The sequence below is a fragment of the Oenanthe melanoleuca genome, chromosome 18 (genome assembly GCF_029582105.1).
Source record: "Oenanthe melanoleuca isolate GR-GAL-2019-014 chromosome 18, OMel1.0, whole genome shotgun sequence".
NCBI classification, from domain to species: Eukaryota; Metazoa; Chordata; class Aves; order Passeriformes; family Muscicapidae; genus Oenanthe; species Oenanthe melanoleuca.
The window spans coordinates 11,143,069-11,161,812 of NC_079351.1; the positions used below are offsets into that span (position 1 = coordinate 11,143,069).

At 62.3% G+C, this 18,744-nt stretch overlaps 1 protein-coding gene across 1 annotated transcript; it reads left to right on the forward strand.

The window, feature by feature from the left end:
- Window positions 1-7,474: 7,474 nt before the first annotated feature.
- USP43 (ubiquitin specific peptidase 43) lies at window positions 7,475-17,716 on the forward strand (the record flags this gene model as incomplete). The annotated part of the gene is made up of 15 exons (XM_056506312.1): window positions 7,475-7,894; window positions 8,983-9,123; window positions 11,271-11,371; window positions 12,797-12,889; window positions 13,094-13,229; window positions 13,299-13,422; window positions 14,131-14,293; window positions 14,381-14,492; window positions 14,645-14,748; window positions 15,094-15,171; window positions 15,249-15,378; window positions 15,515-15,863; window positions 16,119-16,290; window positions 16,325-16,575; window positions 16,648-17,716. Coding segments are annotated over 15 exons (2,823 nt in total), but the record flags the coding sequence as incomplete, so codon positions are not given.
- Between the last annotated feature and the right edge of the window lie 1,028 nt (window positions 17,717-18,744).

Genomic DNA, 18,744 nt, shown 5'->3' on the forward strand with positions numbered 1-18,744 from the left:
CCTGCCCTGTACCTGGTTTAGCTCTGCCGTGCTCTCCTGCACTCCAGGGCTGTGTCCCAGTGCCTTCCTCCAGGACCCTGGCAGGCGGCAGGGACAAGTGGGAATGGCTGCAGCCTCCAGCCAGCCCCGGGCTCTCATGTTGCCACTCCTGTGACATCTCCTCTGGGAGCTCCCCGGGCACGGGGGAGCTGTGGCATCATGTGCATTGCCTGTAGCTAAATCCGTGGATTTGCTGTCGGTTTTTTAGCTTAACCTGGGGAATGGATGCTGGTTAAGAGCCTTTTGAAGGCCCTTTGTGTTACTGGCCCAATTTCTGGCCACAGCTCCCTGGGAGCTGCTGCTGCAGCCCTGAACTGTGCTGGGCACTGACTCTGCTTCAGCTGAAAGGGAATAATTGTCACAATTATCCCAGTGATTATCCCACCTTGCCAAAATCAAAGGGATACCTGAGTATTCCCCTGCCTATGGGGAAAACAGGAACAAGCTTAGGTTTAGATTAGAAATTAGGAAGAGATTTTTAACTAGCGGGCTGATGAGGCTTGTGGAGAGAGATTGTGGACTCTCCATCCCTGTAAATGCCCAAGGCCAGGCTGGACAGAGCTTGGAGCAGCCTGGGACAGTGGAAGGTCCCTGACCATGGCAGGGGGTGGCACTGGAAGAGCTTTAATATCCTTTCCAACCCAAACCATTCTGGGGTTCTCAGATTCCAGGTGCTGCCAGCCTGGTCTGGAATTCCCCAGAGTTGCACAAGCTGTGGGGCTGCTATTTTCTCAAGATGATGCTTTTCCTTACAGCTGAGGTAACCTCAAAGCATTTTTACAGTTAGAGGAGACTCTATTTTTTATATTTCCTGTCATGCATTTACCAGATCCCCCCCAACATACCCCACAGCACTGAAAAAATGGGTCAGACTCTTTCAGGGGGACCAGGAGTTTTCTGTTCCTTTCAGATTGGCACGAAGGATTCCCCACTTCCGAGAACCATCCTGGCTGTTGTGATAACACTCCCATGTTGTCGCTGCCACCTTTCCCAAGAGGCTCCTGGCACAGCCTGACTCTGATCCGCTCCCTTTCGGAGGCTCTCTCGATTTCACTCCTCTCTCTTCCCTCCCCCCTTCTGCCCTGCCTTTAATGAATGACTTGTTGTGTAAATTCAGTCTTCTGTGTTTATTTTAATTTGTCTGGTCCTGATTAAGGAACAAGCCCTCAGCTCCAACTCCTGGCATTTACTGGGAAGCTCTTTCAAGCCAAGCTTTTAACCCCATGTTCTCAAAGGAATTCAGAGATGCTGGGGCTGCTTCTTTTGCAGTGTCTCTTCAGGGACCTGGTTCTGGACAGTGCAGTCACTGCTAAAAATTCCTGGGTGTTTTTAGCCAGACACATTCAGATTCCCAAGCACTGGCCTGATTCTTCAAACAGGCTCCACATTTCCACGGAAGAAGTGCTTGTTACTAACTCAGTATCACATCTAAGATTAAAAGCAACAGCTCTCAAGTACTGTTTGTGTAAAGATCAGTGCAGGCAGCAGCCTGGGAAGTGATGCAAGCAAAGGAGTTCTCTTACAGGCATTGGAGACCTGGAAGAATTCTGTCATCAATTAAAATGCAGCAGAATGCTGCAGCCCTTAATGCTGAAGATCTCAGATGTTTTAGTTAATGGAGATGATTTATCTCTCACACCTGCACTGACAGTTCTGGTAGGCAGTGGGGACAGACATTTAAAGGTATCATTGCTTGTTTTCCCTCACGTGCCACTAAGAACATTTCCTGATCACAGCACAGTAAAGGTGGATCCTTTTGGCTGTGCCCCTCTGCTGTCCATCAAACATTGAACAAATCCTCTTCCTTCTGCCTGAAAATCCCCTGCTCTCATTACTGGAGCCTTCAGCACAGGAATTCAGTCATTGCATCCTCTCTTCCTTTGGAGCCCCTGGTGCTGTGAGCCATAAACACTCCAGCAGGTTCCACAGGCTCTGCAGCAACTCTCGCTGGGCTTGGGATCCAGGATCCAACTGCTGGAATGTGGGACAGGCTGGCAAAACCTCTGTGCTTCTGTGGGGGAATGAGGAGGGCACTGGAGCCTGTGAGAGCCAACCAGGGGTCCCAGGAAGCTCTGTCAGCGCCAGGTCCCCATGGGGCAGAGTTTGCAGGTGCAGAAGGGGCAGGGTTTGGAGACCAGGCACAGCCCTACCTCAGCAGAGCCATTCTGTCCCCACAGGTCACCCCAAACTTGTCACTGTAGGAGGGGGAGGCTCCAAGGACTCACTGAAGAGCCAGAGTCCTGTGTTGGTGTGGCTGGTCCCAGAGCTCCACCCTCTCCTCCTGCCCCAGCTGGTTCTTTGTGCCTGGGAGGCAGCAAAGTGAGAGGAATGTCCCTGATTCTGTCACCCTCTGGCTCTGCGAGGGCAGGACCTGTGGCTGCTGAAGCTCACCTTCTGCCTGTGACAGCAGCCAGCAGGCTCAGCCCTGGGCCTGCCACTCTCCACGTGGACACCTGAGAGCTCAGGGTCTCTGGAGAGGCCCCGTCCTACCCATCCTGCTCTTCAGTGGGAAGCAGCATCACTTGATGAAACCAGCCCCAGTTTTAAGCAGAGGCAGTGGCTGAATTCACCTGGAGGAGCCAATGGAGGTCACCAAGCACTGGCAGCAGCAGCAGCTCCCCTGTCCCATGGCCCTTTAGCCCTCACCCCAGTGTCCATGTCAAGGCTGTACCCCAGCTGCTGCAGGGATGGGGGATTTGGGGCACATCCCCACGTTCCTACAGGAAACAGAGACCATCAGGAAACCTCCAGCCTACAGGAAACCTCCCAGGCTGTGGATGTGGGTGGCTCTGTGACATTTCAGCTTAGCAAGACCTGATCCCCAGCACATCTTTGTCCCTCCCAGCACATCCCTGTCCCTCTGGGCACACCCCTGTCCCTCCGGGCACACCCCTGTCCCTCCCGACACATACCTGTCCCTGCCGGCACATCCCTGTCCCTCCGGGCACACCCCTGTCCCTCTGGGCACACCCCTGTCGCTCCTGGCACACCCCTGTCCCTCCGGGCACATCCCTGTCCCTCCGGGCACATCCCTGTCCCTGCTGGCACACCCCTGTCCCTGCCGGCACATCCCTGTCGCTGTTGGCACATCCCTGTCCCTGCTGACACATCCCTGGTCCCTCTGGGCACATCCCTGTCGCTGTTGGCACATCCCTGTCCCTGCCGGCACATCCCTGTCCCTCCGGGCACATCCCTGTCCCTGCCGGCACATCCCTGCCGCTGCTGGCACATGTCACCATCTCACAGGTGTAAGAGCCCCGGCTGCAGCCCGGCACACGCCGGGTCCCCGGGGAGCCCCGGGGCGCTGCGAGCGGCCGTGACCCGCAGGGATCCCTCCAGGCAAACCCAGCAAACAGAGCCGCTCCCTGCCGGGCCGGGCTGAGCAGGAGCTCATGCTCACATCTCTGGAAGGTGTTAATTTACCCCTGAGACGCCCAAGGTGTGAGGCTGGTGCCCAGCTGGGATTTCTGAGCTCTCCCAGCCTGGCTGAGCCCCGGGAGAGCCCGGGGCAGTTTCCAGGCACAAGCCCTGCTCAGCACTGGTGGATGCCCGTCCAGTTCCCCCTCCCCAAGCCCGGTTCAGCTCCTGCTGTGGGATCGCAGTGTCTCGGTTCACAGGGATAACGGGTGGAAAAAGCCTAGAGACACCTGTTCAGTGAAGCAGCCAGGGATGGAACAGATGCATTAAAACCCGAGCGAAATTGCTGCCAACAAAGTGCAGGAGGTTATCTGCTGCTTTCCCATTCCGAACCGACGGAGCATGGCCAGATCTATTCACCAGCCTGAGCCCAGAGCCCTGGAAAAGAGAATTTCTCTGCCTTGATGCTGTCCCTCCTCAAAGAGACTCCCCAAAAAGGCAGGCCCCATGCATCTTTCATGGGGCACTAAATAACTCACTCTGCTATCTATCATTTAATCCAAACTGCAGAGGCTGAGGAGGGAGGGGTTTTGAGGGGGAGCTCTAAAACTGCTGCAGGCAGGGAGGGGCAGGGAGGGGGCAGTGCCAGCCCCAGCCAGCGCTCCCAGCCCCACCCAGGCTGCCCCAGCTGCCCCAGGCCGGGAGCAGGATGGGGCTGTTGAATGCACATTTCCACTCCACAGCACAGATGTTCCCAGCCCGTGCCAAGAGAGCGGGAGAGGCTCAAAGAAAGCAAACATTGTCCCAGGGCAGAGCGCAGCAAGCAGGGAGGAAGGTTTCTCTTTTTTTGCTGTTATTATCATGATGATTTGGCAGTGTGGAAATGGATTTCTCTCAGGCCTGAGTCAGTTAAGCTCAGATTTAATCAGGGTTTTATCCCGAAATCCAAGTGCCTCCATGGCACAGGGACTCGTGCCCAGACAGAGGGAACATTTCTAGTGCTGTCCTGTTCCCGTGTCTCCCTAATCCAACCCAAACCCTCCGTGTTTTTATATCCATCCTGGCTGTCTGGTGTCCCAGGCAGTTCATGCCATAACAACAAGGAATTTTCCATCATTGTGACCAAACGTTTCCATCCTTTCATTGTATTTGACACTCAGATTTTGCTCACCCCACATTTACTCTGAAGCCGAAGCAGGAAATGGCAGCTTGAGAGGCAGGAGCTGGAGAGAACCGGGAGATCCCAAAAAAGGCATTTTAGGGAGAAAGTGCTGATGCAACGCAGCAGTGCCGGATGCTGCAGCGTTGATAAATATTTGATTTAGCCTGAATAGGAAGGCATCACGTTCAGAATGACCTGAAAAATAGGCAAGATGACAAATACAGCACCACTGACAGGCAGATTCACACGGTGAGCATTCCTGAGGTTCACTCCGGTGTGCAAATTGCCTTAAATTGGAATGAACTGGAGTTGCCAGGGACAAGAGTTGAAAGGGACCTCTGCCTGCTCCAGGCCAGGTGGGAGACACTGACAGCCACAGGATACCTCTGCCTGTGCTTGGAAAGGCACTGATTCCATTTTCAGTGGTTCGCTGATGTCTGTCCCCTTGCTGTGTGCTGTCAGAATTCCTGCACTGGCGTCACATGGGTCAGCTGCAGGGGGCTGACAGGATCCCAGGAAAAATGCTTTCACTACCCAATATTTCCTAATCCTGGCAGGTTTGGGGGTTTTGACATGACTGAGTTTCACTCTCTCATTTTCCTTGGCTGTGTTTGTCAGCTCTACCATCCCATCCATCCCCCTCCAACAAACCCAGTTTCTGATCCAGCTCTCAGTTCAGCTCCTGCCTCTGGACTCTCCACTCCCCTCTCTTTTCTTTAGTCTTTTCCTCACTTCCCTAAGGAGTTGCTTTGGATTTCTGGTTCCCCTCAGTTCAGCAGGAGCCCTGCCCGGGCTCCCTCTCTCCCTCCCTGCGCTGCAGCTCTGGCTTGCGTGGGATGCTTGGGGCACGGGTGTCCAGCCAAAACCGGCCAGAGAGAAACAACAAGTGCTTTTCTCTTCAGTGAGCCGGGAGCTGCTCTAGATAAACCCATTCTTCCCACGCTGCATGAAGCACAACCTGCCCCTGTTAGAGAATTCAGAGAGGAAAATCACCACATCCTGACACAAATGCTCTGGCAGATCTCAGTTTCCATCTCCTCAGGGTGTGCAGCGGGGTTTGCAGTGGGGGGTGCTGGGAGCAGGGCCAGGAACCTGCCGGGGTCCCAGGGAGAACTCGGGACTCTGCTTTATGGATTGTCACCTTTGGATAGGAGAAGAGAGTCTGACATTAAGGATGTCTTTCACAAAGAAGCATTTTTATTAATTGGCTTTGTAATGATGGATTTGGCTCTGGCCAGGAGGATGCTGAGAAATGAACTTCAGCAGTGGATGCAGAGTCTGCTCAGGAGTCAAACCTCTGAGCTTGGGGGGGTTTGTAGCTGGAATTTCAGCTCAGCCCAGACTTCCTTGAGTGCCTGGGCCAGCAAGAGCCTCGGCAGTGCCAGCAGCTTTCCTCAGGCAGGCCGGGAGCTGGGAGCCCCAACGGTGCTGCTGGGGCTCTGCAGGGCCTGCACCCCCAGCAGGGCTGCTTCCATCGCCATTCCCATCTCCTCAGGAGGAAAAGATGAGTACCCAGAGTGGCCCCGGGTGGCCCCGGGCAGGAACTGCTGTCCCTACAAGGTGGCTGCTCCCTCGGGGGGCTGGCAGGGAGCAAGGGGTGACCCCAGCCAGGCTCTCAGGGGACACGCCGTGCCAATCAGGGCTGGCTGTGGGCAGGAGAAAACTTCGGCTGGGCTCAATCCTCTGTCCTCTCTGGATAAGCAGCTCCTGAGCCTGGGGCCACTCGCAGTGGAGCTGTCCCTGGGGATCCACGGGCGGCTGATCCCTCTCCATCTGCTCAGCACTGACAGCATGGTGTGGATTTAGCCTGACATCACTCCAGGGGCAGCACACGTGCCCCATCCGTGCACACCACACCGCTGGCTGCCAGCCTGGCATCCCCCTGGGAGGTCACCATCCTGTCAGCACCCCCGAACTCTCACACCCCGGCCCAAGGACATCTGCCCTGCGGGGAGGAGGGACCGCGACATCCAACAGCACCTCCTGACCCTTTCTCTGTCATTCTGCTCCATCTCCCTAACCCCAAACAGACACCAGAGTGTGGTGCCAAACAGTGTGGGATGGGCAGGAGGTGGCCAAATGCTCTGGATTCTGCCAGCGCTGGATTGGAAACCCTCGTTTTGTGACTCTGTGCGAAGGAACTGTCGTGATGTTCCCAAACCTCAGTGTGGAGGGTGAAGAGGTAACCACTGTCCCACTATTCCAGCTCAGAGTGCCCAGAGGTGGCAGAATTTGGGCATCTCACAGCGGCGCTGTGACACGCTGAGGTGATGCTGAGGGCAGCAGGGCAGCACCCGTGGAGCAGGGATGGGTCTGCCAGGAAAGCCGCGGGGCCGTGGAGGGGACAGAGAGATGGCTCGGCTCGAGTGATGCTGAGGGTGGGCTGGGGCACTCCGGGGTGGCGTTGGGACGGAGGGATGGCTCACTCTGGCCGATAATGGGCGTGGAGGGCTAGGTCAGCCGAGTGATTCTAGGGGCAGAGGGCTGCGGCACCGGGGTGATGCTGGGGACACCGGGGCAGGCGGGGCACTGCCGCCCGTGCCAGCGGCACTTCCCCGCTCCCCCCTCCTCCTCCGCTACGCTCCCTCTTCCTCCTCCTCCCGTTTCCCTCTCCCGAGCCAGCCCGGCCGGGGGAGGAGCCGGCCGCGCACAAAACCTCCCGCCCGGCCCCTCCGGGCCCCGCACCGGCACCGGCACCGGCGGCGCCCAGCGCCCGCCCGGGGCCATGCGCGCCGCGGCGGGGCCGGGGCCGGCGAGGCCGGGGCAGCGGCAGGGGCAGGAGGGCGGCCGCCCGCGGCCATGAGCGCGGCGGGGCCGGGGCCGGGGCCGGGGCCGGGGCAGGGCGGTGGCCCCGGGCGGCGGCGGCGGGCGGGGGGCGGCGGGGCGAGCCCGGCGGGGCGGCCGCGGGCGGGGGGCGGGCGGCGGCGGCGGGCGCTGCGCTCGCTGGGCAGCCTGGCCGGGCGGCTGCTCCGCACCTGGGCGCGCCTGGCCGGGGGGCGCGGGGGGCGCCGCGCCGCCCCCGAGGATGACGAGGGCGGGTTCCGGGGGGGGTCGCGGCGGCGGCTCGGCGGGGCGGCCCCGGCGGCGGCAGCAGCGGGGGGCGATGCGGGAGGGGCCGCCGGGGACCGGCCGCCGGGAGCGCAGGGGCTGCGGAACCACGGCAACACCTGCTTCATGAACGCCGTGGTGCAGTGCCTGAGCAACACGGCGCCGCTGGCCGAGCGCCTGGCGCTGGGCCGGTACCGCGCCCGCGGCGAGGTCACGCACCGGCTGGCGGCCCTGGTCCGCGCGCTCTGGACCCGCGACTACACCCCGCAGCTCTCCGCCGAGTTCAAGGTACCGAGCGGCCCCGCCCCGCGGCCCCCGCGCGGCCCCAGGTGGCCCCCGCCTAGAGCGGCATCCCCAGCGGCACACCGGCTCACAGCACCCATCACCTTGCACACCCCGCTCACAGCTCCCCCCAGCCCCCCCGGAACCCGCTGACACCCTTCCGAGCCCCCCCTCGGAACCCGCTGACACCCTTCCGAGCCCCCCCGGAACCCGCTGACACCCTTCCGAGCCCCCCCTCGGAACCCACTGACACCTTTCCGAGCCCTCCCTCGGGACCCACTGAACCCCTTCCGAGCTCCCCCTCGGAACCCACTGACACCCTTCCCAGCACCTGCTCCCCTGCCTCATCCTCCCCACGGACCCTGCTCTGCCAGACACCCCCCCAGCCGTGTTACTGTCAGCTCCCTCTGGCCTGGCTACTGTTCCCTGAGCTCCCGCGGGTGGGTGAGCTCCCAGCCCTGGCCATGCCACAGAGTCCTGAGGGCGAGCTAGTGCTGACTGTGATCACGGGTAAGGCAGGATATTGCCCCAGGAGCCAAATTCAGTGGCCTCAGGCTCTGTCCCTGAGCTTATGTCACACCTCTGTCAGGCTCATGCCTGAAGGTGTCAGGGGCATCATAGCATGTCCAGCCTGGCACGGCAGCTCCCCACGCTCGGGGACACGTGTCCCCCGCCGGAGTGACTTTTCCTCGGTGCTGCCAATAAACTGCTGCCGCCATTGAACTTTGCAAAGTGCCCGGGGGAGCTCCCGGGAAGCCGAGCCCTGCCCTGGGATGGGCTACACCGAGTTGATGCTATCGGAGTGCACGGGGCAGGTGGGACCTGAGGGTCCTCATAGCTGAACTTGCCCATCTGGACTTCATTGTTTTCTCTGTGTCCCTTCCTGGCCGCTGGAAGCTGGGACACCACAGAATCTCTGTCTCAGCTGCGTGTGTTCGGTGTCCCCACTGCTCTGCTGGCCCTGGGGTGGCCATGATGTCCCTGCAGAGGCAGGACGAGGGCAGAGGCTGTTGCAGGGATGGAGCAGGGATGGTTTGGGCTGGGTGCTGAGGAAGAACCCGTTCATCAGCGCCCACCCCATCCATGTCTTGCAGAACATCGTCTCCAAGCACAGCTCGCAGTTCCGGGGCAACGCTCAGCACGACGCGCTCGAGTTCCTGCTCTGGCTGCTGGACCGAATGCACGAGGACCTGGGCGCCGCCTCCCCCGCCCAGCAGAGCCGCGGCCCCACGCAGGTGGGTGCCCCCCCTGCGAGGGGAGGCGTTCGGGCCGGGTCTGGGACCAGGGACACCGGGATGTGCTGCGAGGCGGTGCCGTGGAGTTGGCCCCCGCGCCGGAGGGGGATGGGGATGCTGTGGTCTGGTCGGTGCGCGGGTGAAAGGATGGTGAGTGCTGCGGGGCTGGGCAGGGGTTGGGTGCTGGGACAGCGGGGTGTCGGCATCCAGCTGAGCACCCTGATCCTTCGTGAGGAGGAGACGCAATCCCCTCGTCCCTCCCTGCCTCCAGCTAAGCCCGCTGTAATTATAGCTCGGCGGCTTTGCTGCTGGCAAAATGAGTAATTAAGTCTTCCTCAATCCATCTGCGCTCAGGCATTGCCTTGGCCCTCTCTGCCTCCTCCTGCCTCCTGCCTGCTCCTTCCCCGCCTGCTGCTGCCCGCCGGGTGCTGTCTGTTGTAGAGGATGGATTTGAGCTGTTGGCATTTGACACATGAGCTCAGCCCAGCAGTGGGCTGTCCCCACTCTGGGGGTGACACCCGGCCCAGCAGTGGGCTGTCCCCACTCTGGGGGTAACAGCCGGCCCAGCAGTGTGCTGTCCATACTCTAGGGGTGACACCTGGCCCAGCAGTGTGCTGTCCGTGCTTTGGGGTGACACCCGGCCCAGCAGTGTGCTGTCCATACTCTAGGGGTGACACCCGGCCCAGCAGTGTGCTGTCCGTGCTTTGGGGTGACACCCGGCCCAGCAGTGTGCTGTCTCCACTCTGGGGGTGACACCCAGCCCAGCAGTGTGCTGTCCGTGCTTTGGGGTGACTCCCACCTTGGGTACAGGGAGCCTGGGAGCAGCTCCCTCCTCCCTGTGCCCAGCTTGGGGTGTTGTGGCTGTGCCAAGGGTGCAGGTTGGGGTCCTGGGCAGACCCTGCCCAGCCTCCCGCACAGCTCTGTCCCACAGGGAGAGCTCGGCTGTGGTGCCCATCTCCAGAGCCTGTGGAGAGGCTGCCCTGCCTGGCCAGGGTCCTGCAGCCATCTGAGCTGAGCTGAGCTGTCCACAGCTGTGCCACATTTCTTGGGAGGCATTTGAATGGCCCAGGATTTTTGGGAGAGCCTGGCAGTTCCCCTTAAGTGTCAGGTGTGCCATGAGCTGTGCTGTGACACGGCTGTGCCACCTGGAGGTGGTGCCATGGCAATGCCTGAGTCACCTCCCTGGCTCTGGGGATGGAGCCCTTTGTGTGCCCCTCAGCATCCGTGGTTTTGCCTGGCATCCCCAAGTTTTGGCCCCTTTTGGCAAAGCCACCTGAGTGGCACTCACATGCCTTTGTCCCTGGCAGGGTTGTGACCTTCAATAAATGCCTAGGAAGTGTCTGGAGCCGTTGAGTAGGAGAAAGGACCAAAGTGAGGACCAAGGCTTGGCTGCCAGGAGGGCTGGAGCAGGAGGCATTCCCTTTGATTTTTGGGGAATTTTGGGGGCCCTTCAGGGCACAGACACTGTCCAGGTCCCCTCTCAGCCACACCAGATGGACCCCAGTGCCAGGCAGACTGTAAGGACACGTCAGGCTCAGCAGGACCTGGTGCCAGCAGATGGCATTGAAGAAAATCCACCTCCTGGCCAAAATCTCAGTGATTTTCAATCTTACTAATCGAGACACCAGAAAGTCATTGACTCACCCCAAAACAGCCCAGTATTTTTTTACTGATACTCCTTTCTGCAGTGTTTCTTCCCGCAGGCTCCAGGGATGAAGCTGCTGTCCCCAGGGAGGGCAACGGGGCTCCTGGCAGGTCCCAGGGCAGCGGGCAGGCAGGGAGATGCCACTCACCCAAGATCCCCTCCAGGAGCGTTTCTCCTGGCTCAAATGCATTCCCAGTTCAGCTCCTTCGTGTCCCACTCTGCCCTGGGGGGACTCTTATCATGCAGATGCTTCATTAACCCTTTGTTCCCCAGGCTGGTTGGGGGATGGGACGTATCCCGAAGGTTCCCCTGGAGCAGCCTGGAGGGCACAGCAGTGCCAGGCAGGCAGGTGCCAGAGTCTCTTTGGCATCACCTTCAGCCCATCCTCATGCCATAGGGACACCAAAGCTGGGCTTGGTTCACTAGGACATGTCCCTGATGCCCTGAAGGACATGTCCCTCCTTCTGTCACCTCACTCACCACTTGTCTCTTGCCCCTGCAGCCTGGCAAGGACAGGAGCAGCAGTGCCAGCAGGTCCCCCCCAGGCACCCAGCACCCCCGTGGGCAGAGCTTCGTGCAGAGCCACTTTGAGGCCCAGTACAGGTCAGTGGGGGGACGAATTCTGCCCACAGGGGACGGACTTTGCCCTTCTGTGAGCCCTGGGTGGGCACTGTGAGCCCAGGGAAGGGATGAAATGGGGAGGGTCTCCATCCATCCATCCATCCAATCCCTTCATTCATCTCTTTATCCCTCCATCCCACCCATCCCAGTCTTGGGAGTTCCTTACCCTAAAAGCCCTTGAACGTGTCCAAGGCCAGGTTGGACAGGGCTTGGAGTGACCTGGTCTGGTGCAGTGTCCCTGCCCATGGCAGGGGGCTGGACACGGTGCTCTTAGAAGGTCCCTCACAACCCAAACCATGCTGTGCTTCTGTCTCAGGACTCAGGACAGTCCCAGCACTCCAGCACGAGGGTGCCCCTCTATGGGACACCCCACACGTTCATCTGGCTGGGACTCGTGGGATGCTCAGCCCACCCCAAGCCATTGCACTGCAGGCAGCAGGGGACACATCTGGCATCACAAGCCCTTCCTCCTCTCTCAATTAATCCCTTGTCCTATATATGAAAAAAGGCACTTTAATTATCCCTGTTCCACGTGCCAGAGCCGAATGCGCGTAAAGGATTTATTAATTTGTGCGGCTGTTTCCAAGGGACCTCAGTGGTTCTTCAAGGTGACAAATGACGAAGACTCAGGATTTTGCTTTGGATTTTAATTTAATTTTTCCCTTTTTGTTGAACAAAAAGGCAGGGGGTGAAAAACCCACAAAACACGACCAAAAAAACAGAATTAAGAAGAATCAGCAGTAGGTGGCCATTGGTGCCAGGGTGGGCAGGGGACCAGCAGTGGCTCCCCAGGGCCACCCTGGGGTCAGTCACAGGCAGATATCCTCCTGCTGTCCATCGCTGCTCCTCCCTCAGCCCAGCCATGACCCTGCTGCTTGGGGGGTCCTATTCCCCCCTCAGCACTCCGTGGCATTGTCCCTGCTTAACCCCACCCAGCTGAGCTGGGGTCATCTAAAATCCCCCAGGAGCTGCCCCAGCCTCTGCCAGCCCTTGGCAGGGGGAGCAGGACTTGGGAGGGCTTGGAGGCCACACTGAGGAATGGGGGTGGGAGACTCCCAGTCCTGCCATTTCATTCTGGCTTCCCCAGCACTGCAGGAGCCCCTCTCTGGGTTCAGACTGAACAGACCTTGGGTTGGGCAGGCAGGAACAGTCTAGGGCCCCACTCTGGCAGAAGGTATTGGAAATCCCCTGCGATGCCACAGCCACCTGAGCCCTGGGGGATGTGGTACCCAGGGAGTGGTACCCGAGCTATGGCACCTGAGATGATGAGTTTGGGATGTGGCACCTGAGATGATGAGTTTGGGATGTGGTATCTGGGATGCAGCAGTTTTAATAGGGCACTGCAGACCCAGGGTGGCACTCGGGGGGCCGTGCTCGCTCTGGTGACCCTCCCCATCCATTTCCCAGGTCGTCCCTGACGTGCCCTCACTGCCTGAAGCAGAGCAACACCTTCGACCCCTTCCTGTGCATCTCCCTGCCCATCCCGCTGCGCCAGACCAGGTGAGCCCACATTTACCCCCCAGGCGGGACGGCATCTCCAGCCAGAGCAATCTGCATATTTGGGGGTGAATAATGATGGTGGGAGGTGGCGGCACGCTGGGGACAGGTGACAGCCGCAGGAGCCGTGTCCATCTGAACTGCGGTGCAGGCACGGGGATCCCCCGGCGCCGCCGCGGCTGAGCCGTGTCCCCGCGCTGTCGCCAGGGCTCTGAACGTCACGCTGGTGCTGCAGTGCGAGCGCTGGCGCTTCGTGCGGGTGGGCCTGGCCGTGCCGCTGCTCGGCACCGTGGCGGACCTGCGGGCCATGGTGGCGCGGGAGGGCCGCATCCCCCCGGAGCAGGTAACGGGGCGCGGCGGGCGGGGCGCGGCGCAGCCCGCGGGGTGCTGAGGGCGCGGCCCCGTCCCGCAGGTGATCCTGGCCGAGGTGTCCCCGCGGGGGTTCCTGCGCTCGCTGTCCGACCCCGAGGCGCTGCGGGCGGCCGGAGAGGCCGCGCCCGTCTACGCCTTCCAGCCGCCGCCCGCCCGCCGCGCAGGTACCGCCCCTTGCTCCGATTGGCTGCGACTGCGGCCCTCTCCGCGCGGATTGGCTGCGAGCGCTCGGGCTGCGCTGCGATTGGCGGGGCGCTGTGGATCCCTCATTGGGATTGGTGGGAGGAAGTGGATCCCTCACTGGTATTGGCGGGACAGTGGATCCCCTCGCTGGGATTGGTGGGAGGTGGTGGATCCCCGTGCTGGGATTGGCGGGGCAGTGAATCCCTCATTGGGATTGGTGGGAGGTAGTGGATCTCCTCACTGTGATTGGGGGAGGGAGTGGATCCCTCACTGGGATTGGCGGGGCAGTGGATCTCCTCACTGGGATTGGCGGGGCAGTGGATCCCCTCATTGGGATTGGTGGGAGGGAATGGATCCCCTCACTGTGATTGAGGGAGGGAGTGGATCCTTCACTGGTATTGGTGGGGCGGTGGATCCCCTCACTGGGATTGGTGGGAGGTGGTAGATCCCCTCACTGGGATTGGCGGGGCAGTGGATCCCCTCATTGGTGTTGGTGGGGCAGTGGGTCCTCTTTGCTGTGATTGGTCAGAGGCAGCTGCATCCCGCCAGGACTGGAGAGGCAGTCTCTGCTGGGATTGGTGGGAGCTGTGTCCTCTCTGCTGGGATTGGTGGGAAGGGTGGTGGTGGGCAGGACCATGGCACTAATTAACCCCGCGCTAAGGAGAGCCCCTCATTTCCCCGCCCTGCAGGGTGTCCCCGCAGCCTCCCCACGTCCCCCGCAGTGCCCCGGCCGGAGGGGCCGCGCCTGCTGCCCAGCACCGCCCGCTCCTCCGACTGCCTGCACCGCGCACCCGGCAGCCGCATCCTGCTGCTGCTCTGCAACACGGCGGGCACGGGGCCGCAGCTCACCAGGTACCTGTCACCTGTCACTGCCTGCCCTGCCCTGCCCTGTCCTACCCGTGTGACACCCAGCCCCGTGTCCCTGCTGCCTGCCCCCAGGTTCGGGCCGCCGCTGGTGCTGCGGGAGGAGCGCAGCGTCTCCTGGGAGCAGCTCCAGCAGAACATCCTGGCCCAGCTGAGGGGGGTCCTGCGGGGAGAGATCCGGCCTCAGGTGAGCCCAGGGAACAACCCTGTCCTCTCTAAGCCATCAGATTTTGGGGGCTGTTTTTGCCTCATGTCCCGAGGCCTGGCTTGTCCAGGTTGTGCTGCTGGGCAGGGGATCCCTGTCCCCTGGTGTCCTCACAGTCCCCTCTCCCCCCACAGGGCACAGGAGCCCTTTTCCGGATCCGCCTGGGAGGGGGCTCGGCCCCCTGCACCTACCTGTCCCCTCAGGATCCCCGTCCCCTCTGCCACCCTGCCGTCGACAGGTAAGGGGCTGCAGGGACAGGACTGTCCCCAGGATGTCCCCTCAACCCCTGGGGGTGGACAGTGGCATCACCATGAGTGGGCACAGTGTCTCTGTGCATGGCTGTGCTGTCACCATGGGTGGCCAAAGGTGTTTCTGTGGCTGGCCAGTGCCACCATGGGTGACCAGTGGTGACACCTTGGATAGCCACAGTGGTGGTGACTCTGCTCCCCCAGAACTGGGTCCCCAGCTCAGCACTCCCACTGTGGAAGGTGGTGGTTGTCCCTACCTGCCACCATGGGCTGGCAAGGAGATGTCCCCATGGGGACAGGGGTTCTGGGGACATCTCACCCTATCCTCCCCTCAGGGCCCTGCAGCTAAGTGGGGCTGGGGGCCCTCCCCACGTGAGGCTGACGGTGGAGTGGGACATGAGCACCAAAGAGCGGTGAGTCCCCTGTGCCCGGGCTGGGGGGACACCTCGGCACTCGGGTCACCCTCACTGGTGACACGTCCCCCCCCAAGGCTGTTCGGAAGCATCCAGGAGGAGATGGTGCAGGACGCGGAGAGCGTGCGGTGGCAGCAGCAGGTGCACGGGCAGCAGCACAGCTGCACCCTGGACGAGTGCTTCCAGCTCTACACCAAGGAGGAGCAGGTACGGGCACCCCGGGCACTGCCCACGCCCTGCCCACCCCTGGCACAGGGGCTGTTGGTGCTTGTGGTGCTGGGCATGCCTGTGGAGGTGGCGGAGGGTGACAGGGAGGGAGGTGGCCATGACGTGGTGTCCCCAGCTGGCCCCAGACGATGCCTGGCGCTGCCCGCACTGCAAGGTGCCCCAGCAGGGCACGGTGAAGCTCAGCCTTTGGACGCTGCCCGAGATCCTCATCATCCACCTGAAGCGCTTCCGGCAGGTGGCCGAGCAGCGGCACAAGCTCACCACGCTGGTGAGGTTCCCGCTGCGGGGGCTGGACATGGCCCCGCACGTGGCACAGCGGGGCCAGCCCGGGGGGCAGCTCCTGGGGCGCTGGGCGCCCTGGCAGCCCTCCCTGCGCCTGCCCCCGGGCTGCCCCCGCGAGCACCTGTACGACCTGTACGCGGTCTGCAACCACCACGGCAGCATGCAGGGCGGCCACTACACTGGTGAGTGGGGACACTGGGGACAGGGGCACGTGCCGTGGGGCAGGGCAGGGCAGGGGGGAGCCGGAGTGCAGGGGACATGCAGGATGGCAGTACAGCCACCCCAGGGCAGGCAGGACACCGGGACGTGCCCCCGGCACCATCCCATTCCCCCAGTGCGTCCCTGCACCATAGCACTCCTGGTCCCCCCTGCACCTCGGGGCATCCCGGGACAGAAGAGCCCCCGTGCCCCCTCACCCCGTGCCCCCTTGCCCCCAGCGTTCTGTTGCAACGCCCTGGACGGGCGCTGGTACAGCTACGACGACAGCCGGGTGGAGGGGGTGCACGAGGCCGAGGTGAGCACCCGCAGCGCCTACATCCTGTTCTACCAGCGCCGCCGCGCCGCCGGCTCCGGTGAGCCCCGAACGCCTGCCCGCCGCACCCCGACACTGTGCCGCGGGGCACAGCCGCGTGGGCACGCACAGCCCTACGGGTGACCCACACCTGTGTGCACACACCTGCCTCCGCCGGCTGCACACGCGTGCACACAGACCTGCTGCACCTTCCCCACGGCTGTGCACACCCCCCACCCACCCGTGTGCCGCCCCCGGCCCACGCCCGCCGCTCCCCGCAGGCTCCGCCGCCGCAGGGCACTGGGTGTTCCGCCTGTCCGCCTCCGAGACCCGCGCCGACCCCGACCCCGACCCTTCGGGCTCTGTGGCCGCCCCGGAGAACGGTGAGGCTCAGGGTGCTCAGCCCGCGGTCCCCGCCGCGCCCCCCGCCCACCCTGACCGTGGTTCCTCCGCAGGCGGGTTCGATGCGCGGCCCCCGGTGCGGGGGCTGCAGGGGCTGCACGGGCGCAGCCTCAGCGTCCGCACCGCCCCCTCCGGGTTCCCGGGGCAGGGGGAGCCGGGCCCCCTCCGCGCCCCCCGACGGCTCCGTCGGGCCGCCAGCGCCGAGGGGACTCCGCGCCGGCCGCCCCCGGGCCCCGGCAGCCCCGAGGCCGCGATGCCGCAGGGGGACACGGGTGTCCCCCCGGGCCGCTGCCCCCCCGGCCCCTCGGCGCTGGGGCGGTCGCGGAGCTCGGCCAGCCTCCCCCCCCGGCCCGAGGGGGGGCTGCGCAGGTCCGCCTCGCTGGGCAGGGGCGCGGGGGGGCCGCCGCCGGCCGCCCGGGGTCCCCCCGCGGCCACCTTGCAGCGGGGCCGGCAGCCACCCGGGCCCCTGCGCCCGGCGGCCGTGCCCGAGTCCAGCTTCTGAGCCATGGATGGGGGGCAGCACCCCCCAGCAGCTGTACAGCAGGTCCTGAACGCATCGGGGAGATCCCCGACTGGGGGTGTCCCACCACAAGGGTGCCTGAACCAGGCATCCCAAACCAGGAACATCCCGGCCGGGGGCATCCCGATCTGGGGGCTCCCGACCCAGGGACTTCTGAGCCGGGAGGAAACCAAGCCACGGTGTACTGACCCAGAGGCTCCCAAATGGAATCCTGACAGGGGGGCTCCTGCCTGAGCCGGGGCACCACAGATCCCCATCCAGAAGCATTCCAAACCAGGACCATCCCTAGCTAGGGGTTTCAGACCTGGGCTCGTCCCAAACTGGGCTCATCCCGATATGTGGCTCTGAACCCGGGCATCTCCCAGTGTGGGGCCGTCCCAAACAGGGCCGGTGGGTGCAGGGTCCCCAGCTCTGCAGCACCAGAGTATTTATTGTACCAGGAGAGTTTTATTCAGAAACGCTTTTTGTTTTCTAAAAGGCGACTATTTGGGGGTGGGAGGTCCCCCACACCTCGGTCTATGCAATCCCCGATTCCTGCAGCCAGCTTTTGTACGGGGCCCTACCCCACCGCCGGCGGTTTCTATTAAAGACACGTGAAACAAGCCCAGTGTCCATCCCAGGGGACATGTCTGAGGGGTAAAGGGCTCTCTGTCCCTTGGGGGCGGTCCTGATCCTGCACTGGGGATCAGCCCAGGATCAGGGGTCAGTCCTGGCTGGATCCTGCTGTGTGGGATGGCTGTGCCTGGAGGAGGTCTGGGACCAGGGTGACAACACCAGAAGTGGTGGAATCCTGGAGCTGAGCCCACCCAGACACGAGCAGGATCTGTGGGAAAAGTTGGTGCACACAGTGGGGGATGGAGGTGGAGGTGGTGGGGTCAGGGGGGAGATGGAAGAGATGGTCAAAAGGGTGCAGGAGGAAGTGGGGGCTGGTAGACGTGGAGGTGGGATCAGAGTGGAAACAAATACGTTTGGAGGAGGTGGGATTGGGGTGGAAGTGGAGGAGGTCGGGGTGGATAAGGTGGTATGGAGGTGATGGAGATGGTGGGCAGAGATGGAAGTGGTGGAAACGGTTAGGTCAAAGGAGAGGAGGAAGGTGGAGGAGACCAACCCTTGCTGGAGGCTCCTCCAAGACCCCTGCTGTGCCACTGCTGCTGCCACGGCTGTGGCCCTGCTTCGTGGCAGGGGACACGTGGGATTGTCACTCATGTTGTCACCCGGGCACTCGGCAGCCCTGGGTGTGGCAGTTTCCCTGGGGCTGCTGGCAGTGACAAGGACAGGACCCGACCCGACCCCCCCCACTGCTCTGCACACCTCAACTGCAGCTGGGAGAGGGTGGGAGCCCCAGTGTGACTGACCACCCATGCCCGACCCTGCCCCATCCCATGGCACCAGACCCATAACATTCCCTATAAAACACCAAACCACCCTTTTATCATCCAAACCCTCTCCACCTCCAAATCCTTCCCCCGAGGCCAGGGCAGGAAGCAAAGGCCGGTGCCTCCAGGCAGTTCTCAGCGAGTGGCACATGGATTTATTGGATTTATTGATTGCTTTGGGGTGCTGGTGCCCCCCGGTGCCCGCCTGGGGCGGGGGGCACGGCGCGAGCGAGGGCAAAGCGCTGCCATTTCCA